Source organism: Phaseolus vulgaris, chromosome 7 (assembly GCF_051622355.1).
Source record: "Phaseolus vulgaris cultivar YP4 chromosome 7, ASM5162235v1, whole genome shotgun sequence".
NCBI classification, from domain to species: Eukaryota; Viridiplantae; Streptophyta; class Magnoliopsida; order Fabales; family Fabaceae; genus Phaseolus; species Phaseolus vulgaris.
Window position 1 is genome coordinate 9999712 of NC_143504.1, and position 9120 is coordinate 10008831.

The 9120-nt window shown below is 35.6% G+C and overlaps 1 protein-coding gene across 2 annotated transcripts; it reads left to right on the plus strand.

Moving 5' to 3' along the window:
- The first annotated feature begins 2255 nt into the window (after positions 1-2255).
- LOC137829751 (uncharacterized) lies at positions 2256-5239 on the plus strand. 2 transcript variants are annotated; one of them, XM_068636649.1, is made up of 4 exons: positions 2256-2568; positions 3404-3543; positions 3936-4214; positions 4494-5239. In XM_068636649.1, exons 2-4 carry the CDS (start codon positions 3427-3429, stop codon positions 5109-5111), a joined length of 1014 nt encoding a protein of 337 aa, XP_068492750.1. In that variant the 5' UTR covers positions 2256-2568; positions 3404-3426; the 3' UTR covers positions 5112-5239. The 2 variants fall into 2 exon arrangements, with proteins under 2 accessions (XP_068492750.1, XP_068492752.1); XM_068636651.2 differs by lacking the exon at positions 2256-2568 and adding an exon at positions 2591-2682.
- Positions 5240-9120: the final 3881 nt, after the last annotated feature.

Sequence of the window (9120 nt, forward strand, 5' to 3'; positions counted from 1 at the left end):
ACTTATTATTCATCTTATATAATGTATTAAGAATTTAAAAATATTTTTTAATATTGTCATTTTGAAGTTTTAACAAAATAGGTATAAATTGTTAGAAATTCATCTTTAATTAATATATCTCTCTTGAATACTATGAAATTTAATATAAAAAATTGAAGATAGTATTTTCAAGGTATATTGGAAATTGTGACAAATATTAATTATTCATTATCTCTATTAAAAAACTTTTTCTCTCATTCTCTATATAAAAGAAATAACATATAAATGAGAGAATAAATATCTATCCTAAAGTGAGATTAAATTTTTTAATAAGAGATTAAAAAAAATTTGTATTCTATCATTATGATTATGGATATTTCATCATTATTAGATAAAATCATATATTTTCCTCATAAGTTTCATATGCTGAAAAGTTTAGCTAATCAATTTGTAAACGACTAAGAAAGATTATTTTTCTTCTTGAAGGCATTTTGAGGAAAATTTTGGATATTATGTTATAACTGAATAATGAAAGTTTCAACAAAATTTGTGAAAGTTTCAACAGAATTTGAGTTTAGTTAAAGATAATTATTTTTTACAGCAATAAACAGAGTTACTTTATATTTATTACAATATAAAGTAACAACATTCAAATCCTTACCTCACCAATAAAAAAGTGTCAAAATTTGTGCCAGAATAAATGTTTAAATTTAGAGTCCTAAGATGTGGTGAAAAATAATTGCTTTAAAAAAAAATAATACTAGTAGAACAAGGTGCAAACTAATAGAATTTAACAAGAAAAATTAGTGTTTTTATCCTTTTTGAAATAACAAATGAATTAAAGAAATGTTTTAAAACTGATGCATTTTAAAATTGAAAAAAAAAATTATACATTCTAAAATTGATGAGCAAGTCGTTTTATTATATTATTAACAATAGGAAGAGATACTATTCTTTTAACTACCTTTTGTCTCATTTATTATACTATTTTATCTAATTAAAATAATTTTTTATCCAATAAAATTTACAATCTCTCAGTCTAAAAATATATTCTCATTCCTTAATCCAAGAATAACTATATAATCTTCCATTTTTATATTTACAACATTATTTATTTTTTATATATTTAAAAACATTAATAGAAATATGGACACGTGTGCGCAAATAAAATATGTTTCCGCTAATTATTTATATAAGAAATAACTTCTAAAATCGGAAACAAACACCATAAAAAGTGTATTAGTAAAACCCACAATTCCATATTTAAATGAAAAACCTGTCAAAATATAATTGAAAAAAATAGAATGATTGTGACATATGAACAGAGTTAAACTACTTTTCTATGTGCTTATGCGTCCAACCAAACAAATAAATTGAAATAGGAAAAAAAATGTAAAGTGAAGAGAATATATAATTAAATATTATTTTTTGATGAAATCACATAAGTGTGTCCAACCAAAACCACAATACCAAGTCCAACCTTAACCAACCCTTAATCATGGTTAGAGAATTCACCAAACCAAACCAAACCAAATTTATTAACCAGTCAATGCATTGAATGATAAGTTCAAGTTTCTATACAAGAAATATTTTTTCAAAAAAATACAATGGATAGTGAATCATATAAATTATGATATAGAGTTATTTTTAATTTATTGATGTTTTTTAAAAATATTAAAATTTAATTTAGAGATAGAAATAAGACATTGTGTATTAAAAATAACAGGTGTTTAATAAGATGAGAGATTGAAATAGTTGAGAGATTTTTTTAATTAGTTGCACGAGTAATGCCTAAAATACAAATTATAAAAAAAATATATTTCAACAATGAAAGAAGAAAAATATTAAATATTAAAATATACCAGGGAAGGTTAAAATCCCACTCTTGAATTAGTAATAATATCACAATTTAAATCTGAATCATATTTTATTCTGGAAGATATTCTCTCAACCTTATTTTATTTTTCGCTTTTTGAAATATTTTTCTTAAGAAATAAATTAATGGTAAGCAGTTAATAGGATGATGATAATTTAGATAAGACTAGTTGATGATAAAGATATTTGATATCATAAATTATTTATTAATATATATTACCTTTAACAAGTAAATTATGCTCAATATGATTTAATCTATATATGCAAAATTTCCCTTACCAGCACTATGAATGATAAAAAGATAGGTTGTTGAATAAATAAATATATTAAAATCTGAAAATATTAATATATATTTTCCACCTAATTAAAAATTTAAAAGCAAAGGAAAAAACGATGTATGCATGCATAAAAATTCAACTTTGGTAGTTTCTATTGTGATGGCGTGTGGACACCACAGCCATAATTGACTCAATTTATTTAATGCATACTCTCTTCTCTTAATCTTATTGTTATTATTCTGCAGACATCAAATTGCAATAATAATTTTTGGAAGAGGAGAAGAAGAGAGAGAAACAAAACTAGTTCTTCTTTTATTTTTCCTTGTGCACTATTGGGCATTAACATTTTCAATCTCTTTCACCTAACTCCTTCTTTCCATTCTTTTCTTCCTTTCTCCATTCTGAATTGGCGTGTGTCTCTTGCAATCCCCCAAAGGTATTATTCCCATAATTGATGCTTTAGGTTTTTTCTCCTTTTTTTATCTTTAATTTTTATTTTATTTTATTTTGTGTTGCTGCTGCTGCTGCTCATTCTTTCTGAGTTTCTGGGGTGAGGAAATTTGGATCAAAATTTTCATCTTTGATTTGGGGGATTCGGACCCTACTTTTTTTCCCCTCTTTATATTGTTTTTTTGTTGTTGTGAGGTACGATTGTCGGAAAGTTTCGATTTTTCATCTTTTTTCTGAATAATCAGGCGACTTTTTCTATGGGTTTGAGTTATCATGCTCGGGTTTTTGTTTGTTTGAGCAATTTTTTAAGATGGATTGTGGTGAGGAGGTTGAATCATAGAACTTCATTGGATTTGCCTTGAGTTGACTTTTGGGGATGCTAAAGATGTCGGATAAATCTGATGCACTGGGGTTGTGAATCAATGCAAGCTGGGGAGTGGGAATCCTCAACTTGCTTAAATATGTAGTAGTTGATATTTAATGTAGATTTTCTCTTTACCTGGACTGCAAAAATCATGAGAAGAAGAAGATTGAAATCATTTGTTGTTTCTCCATGGTATCATAAGGATTTAGTGTTGTGTTAGGTTTTCAATCCTGATGTTAACTTTGAGGGTGTGTGGACATATCATTGGTTTCCTTTGGTGGATATTTCAGAAGTTTAGTGTGATTTTGAAGGTTTTAACCTTTTTTGTAGTCTCCAGGGTTCATTTAATTTTGTGTTTCAGAATTCTTAGGATCGAACTCACTGAATCCTCCCATTTTGTGACTCTTAGTCATTAATACACAAAGTATTCTTATGTATGTCTTCTCTCATTTTGCAGGTATTTAGATTTGAAGCAGGAGAATGGACTTCTTTTCTAGAGACATAAATGAGGACTCTATGCTTAGATGTCCATTCTTGAGGAACATCAATGAGCCTACTAACTTCTCATTCTCTACACCTTTGGCTTTACCAATGCCTGTAAGTTTTCCTCCATAGTTGACATAATTCTCATATTGTCTTTTACTTTATCCTGCATGTATGGGTTTTGCTGTCCTATACCATGTTTTATTGAGAATGATGCCTATTATATTACTTCTTAGATCCATTGAGCAGATCTGACCTTGTTTACTGGGAATGCTTAAGATTCCTGTCATAACTTGCTCTTCTTAGATCTATCTGCTGAATCAGGCCAAAAGATTTGGGTTTGAACAAAAGTTTATGTTTCTTTGCCGGGTGTCTGTTCCTTATAAATTAAAATATTATAATGCAATATTGAATGCTAGGTCTTGATCTTTCAAGCACACCATTTACCTATTCTGTTGTTATTGTTAGAAACCTTCACACTTACAAAATTCCCACCTCTTACTCAGGTTCGTGGAGCTAAAGGTCCAATTTTTGAAGATGGCCCCAATTTTGATTTGGCATTTAGGCTTTTCCACGGGAGTGATGGTGTAGTACCTTTATCGGACAGATCTTTTCGTCATTCAGAGAAGAAAGTACAGTCAGAGCCTCCCAAATCCCAATTCAATCCTTTAGCTGCTAAGGCAGCAACTATTAGTTTGTCATCATTTGGATTTGGTGGGCCTTTCAGTTTTGATTCATTTTCTGAGAAGTGGAACAACCAGAAAAGAAAATCCAAATCTTCAAAGGTATACATTACATTCAATCAGCTGTCATATTTACTAGAAAGACAATTTCCTTAAAGAATTTTTAGTCAGGGTTTTGCAGTCATGAATCACAAGTTTTGGCTCCTAACTTCATATTTTCATTTTCCATTTCCTGAAACGGGATGGGGAGGGTTACAAAATCCTGTGGTTGAAGAGAATAACCGTGATATTTGTTTTGAAATATTTAAAAATAGTACAAATTTGAGTCACAAATTAGATTACTTTTTCAATGTCTCTGATGTGCATTTTAACTGATTTCAGGATGGTTCAAAGCATGAGGCAGGCAACGATTGGTTGCAAAATGGGAACTGCCCAATTGCAAAGTCATATCGTGCAGTTAGTAACGTCCTTCCACTTGTTGCAAAGGTTATTCAGCCTCCTCCAGGCATGAAATACAAGTGCCCACCAGCCGTAGTTGCAGCCCGGGCAGCCATAGCACGCACCGCATTTGCTAAGAACCTCCGCCCTCAGTCCCTGCCTACAAAGGTTCTTGTGATTGGAATGCTGGGCATGGCGGCTAATGTTCCCTTGGGTATATGGAGAGAACATACTAAGAAATTTTCACCAGCATGGTTTACTGCAGTCCATGCAGCTGTTCCATTCATAGCACTGCTGAGGAAGTCTGTCTTGATGCCTAAATCAGCTATGGCATTTACTATTGCAGCATCAGTGTTAGGCCAAGTAATTGGTTCAAGGGCAGAGAGATACAGGCTCAAGGCAGTTGCTGCTGGAAAGGTGTCTATAACAGAAACCTCTGGTGTTGGTCCACTCCATCTACCAGTTTCCAAAACAAAAGACAAGCACTGCGGTGATGCTGTGGACTGGAATGCACTTTCTCTGCAGCTGGCACCAACTTCATCAACGGATGTATTCGGCTGATGATTTATTTGTTGTGTGTGTAATCTGTCTCTCTTCTCAGTGTGTGTAATTTCTTACAACTTATTTGGTGCTCCCATATCACTCTGAATGCCTCAGTTGGCAATAATAAAAGTATTGATGTTTTCTCATCTGGATTTTCCTCAACTAAGCTCAAACATAAAGACAATAAAATCTGTTATAAAGTATTCATGTTTGGTGTATGAACGAGTTTCTGTGTAACGAGTATAATAACACAATTCTTCTCCTTTACTTGGTCTGTGAACATGGAACTTTGCAATGTTTGTCTCTTTAATGATATTTAGTGAACCCGATATGCATGTTCGGTGTACACTGTCAGAATTATTTGTTAAATATGTATGTATTTACATTTGCAGAGTTTGAAATGAATTTTCAAAATCAACTTCATATTTTTATTGTTGCACGAAATTATATTTTCATTCTCTCAGAACTAGTATTTATTTTCCAGAGATTTTTGCATCTCTTAAATGATATTACTCTAGTAGAATATTTGCGGACTTAAGCATTTTCAATATCTCTTGTATATAGTTTGTATCAAACGTTCATACAAACCCACAATAATTTGGGTTAATAGTTAATTCGGATAGGTTATTATTCTAAGTTCGACTCAACACCTCCATCGTGATAGAGTTACCGTACATGAAAAATTAATTATTTTTTTAAATCATAATTTAAACTTAAATTAAGTACTTTTTTTAAAAAAAAATCACTAATTTAAGAGGTAGATAGATTTTGTTTCTTAAAAAACAAAAAGGGTACTTATTTTTAACATTAACAGACTAAACAAACACACACAAAAAAAATCTCCGTATATTATTAAAACACTTAAAATAAAATACAGGGTCCCAGGACAGACATTTATAGGCATTTCAACCACAAGTTTAATAGTTTTTTCATTTCACCAAAAATAATTGTTTTTTCAAACTGAATTTGTTAGCAACACATAAAAATTTTAATGATCCAAAAAATTAGATTAATAAAAAAATTCATGCATATTTTAAGTATGAAATCATTATGCAATCGTGTATAATTAATCCATTTTTTTGTTATCTAATATCTTTAAGTAGTCGTTAATGAATTAAAATATACTCTTTTATTTAAAATTGTAATATTTAATATAACTAATACATTTTATTGTATTTTCCCCCCTAATAATCGATAGGGCAAAGGCTAAACAACCGAATTAATGAGTCATTGTGGAAAATATAAAAAAGTTATGAGTAATTTCTTTTTGGTTCTCCCAAGAGAGGAGAGATGTTTCTCAAAATTCGTGTTTCTTAATAACATCTATATTTACTAATGTACTAAAACAATGAAACAATGTTTTCCTCTCTCTCTCTCTCTCAAAGTCTCACTTTTCTAACAATTTTTTGTCCTACCTATTATCTTCTTCTTTTATATTTATGAGATTTATGTTCTCCTCACATTCAATTATATTTTCTCAGCTACCGAAATAAAAGAAATAAAGAGACATTTCAATTTTGTCTTTTCTCTCTCTTTTTAATTGTATTTTCATGTGAGGACAATTTTGATAATTGATCCTGCCTGTTGACCAGAACGTTGGAACTTACCTCGTCAAACTTGGATCGACGTGTGCACCGTTTCTACCTCCGTCCTTCGTCGCGATCCACCTCAAGAACCTGCAAAAGAACAGAGCGGCACCGCTGCGGCCGATCGCACTCCAACGCCCAAGTCAGTGACCGAACCACCAAATACTAAGAGCAAGAACACTCAAGAACTCTTATATACCTGGTCACTTTCTCTCTCCTGGCAGTTACAGACCTGGACACGTGGTTCGCATCCAGTCGTACACGTGCCATCATCTGGAGCCTCCTTGACTTGGGCGCTGCTTCTGACTCTCTTTTTGGCTAAGTTACTTATGCATGGTACTGCCCAGTGCATAGCCAACTTGGGAGCGCGATCTCTACTAGAACTGGCGAGTTAGGGTGCCTCCGTACACCTTCCCTGTGGTCTCGCCGGCCGCCTTCATAATCTGCACCACCTTCATCTTCGGCGATGTGCTTGCTTTGGCGATCTCCAATCACTTGGTCGCCTGAATTTACATCTGGCGACTTCATCTTCAACTAGGCAGATCGTCGGTCCTGGTATGCTGGAGATCGGAGCACGCCAACTTAATAACTGGCGACTACACGAACCCCCCGACTTCCTTCCCTTCTGCAAATCTGGCGCCTTGTCGACACGCCTACACTGTACCTTGATGCCACGTCATCACTTCCGACTACCAGGGTGGTACACAAGCCCCCCAGTCTTAAGCGAAGACTTGTCCAGCGAAAAGACTGAAAGAGTCACGTCAACACCGATCTACGTGGCACTGACGCAGAATTCCAAGCGGTTGTACTCTCTGTTTCTCTGACGCTCCACCAAACCCCTCACCCATCGCTCGACACGTGGCTTCATCAACGGTTACCTTCAGTTAACGTTTGCGCTTCCCAAACCCATTTCGAAAAACCCTTAAACCCATTTTCGCTCCACTGTTCCATCACTTTTCTTCGTATTCTCAAACGCTCCAACTTTCTTCTGCAAAAAAGCTCTCAGCGTTCTTCAACATCCCGAATCACCAACATTCTTCATCGCCTTCCTGATCATAAAAAGGTACTTCCTTTCCTTCTTCTGCTGGTTTTTCCTGCATTTTAACCGATTCGCATCATCCTGTAACTGTCTGGTGCATACGTTGTGGGTTGTCTTTTCCATTTCTCCTTTCTCGTAACTTAGGGCTTCGTCAATCGTTGCAACGAACCTACGTTCGTTCGTTTTTCACCCTTCTCCCATGATCGAGTCAACCTCTGCGAACCCTGATCATTTTTCCTTTTCTTCTTCCTTTGCAGCTTCAACAATGACTCGCTCAAAGATCACCCCAAATCCTCCTCCTTCATCACGAAACCCCTCCTCACAAGCACACGACCCACCGCGAGCACGCGGCGCTTCGTCTTCTCAGGCTGAGAGGCCTGCACCTTCCCGCCCCAACCTGGCCCAGGCTACTCCGCCTGTCACTGGAGGAGCTTCCGTCCCCCCACCAGACTTCAGAAAACTATATCCCTGGGCCAACTCGACCCTGTTGGGGGAAACATCTTCTGTGAACACTGCTGGGGCAGTTCTGCGATTGACGAAGGGGGATGAGCCTCACCAATCATTCCACAAGGAGCACGATGAGAAGATGACAGTGCTACCTTGCCCCCCTGGCCTGCCAGTTTGTGCTGACGACAAGGCAAACAACGGTGGACCTTTCTGTTTCGTCTACACAACCTTGTTCAAGAAGGTGAAACTCAGGTTTCCCTTCACTCGCTTTGAGAGGGAGCTTCTCACCGAGCTCAACATCGCCGCCGCCCAGCTTCATCCCAACAGTTGGGCGTTTGTGCGGGCATTCCAAGTCATGTGCGACCACCCGGGGTTGCCAGCATCTGTGGATGTCTTCTTGTTTCTATTTGAAGCCAAGCACCCAGGAGACCGCCTGTGGGTAAGCTTGAATGGGATTGCTGGGAGGTCAATCCTCTCCATCTTCCAGCAATCCTATAAAGACTGGAAGGGCAAGTTTGTCCAGATACGCCCCAACGACAAGGACGCTTCCTTGCTCGACGGTTTCCCCTTGTACAGGGTGAACAAGGGGAACAAAGAGTCCAAAAGCAGCTTCAGGAGACCCAGAAGCCCTGATAGCATGGGCGCTTTGGATAGAGATCTCTGTTTTTTCTGGAAGAGTGTGGCGGACGCCAACATCACATTCCTCACCACCACGCTTATCTGCTTCGAGTTCTTCGAGGACCAACTCGAAGTTCGAATAGGTTAGAACGTTTTAAGTTCTTGTTCTAATACCACTTCTGTTAGCTGTTTCTGGGCGTCTTGTGCGTTGCGCACAAGACTTTGGTTTTATTTTTCTGCACCATTTATCTGCTTTGCTGCATACTGCCTTATGCATTTATTTTCTCTCTGAACTAACCCATGCATTTTTGCTCTATGCAGATAATATGTTGGGCCA

What these genes read in the sequence shown, in the direction of transcription:
- LOC137829751 (XM_068636649.1), top strand. Translation starts at nt 3,427, where the DNA reads ATGGACTTCTTTTCTAGAGACATAAATGAGGACTCTATGCTTAGATGT. An exon ending in CTTTGGCTTTACCAATGCCT is followed by an intron (nt 3,544 to 3,935) that starts GTAAGTTTTCCT and finishes CCTCTTACTCAG; the next exon opens with GTTCGTGGAGCTAAAGGTCC. An exon ending in GAAAATCCAAATCTTCAAAG is followed by an intron (nt 4,215 to 4,493) that starts GTATACATTACA and finishes AACTGATTTCAG; the next exon opens with GATGGTTCAAAGCATGAGGC.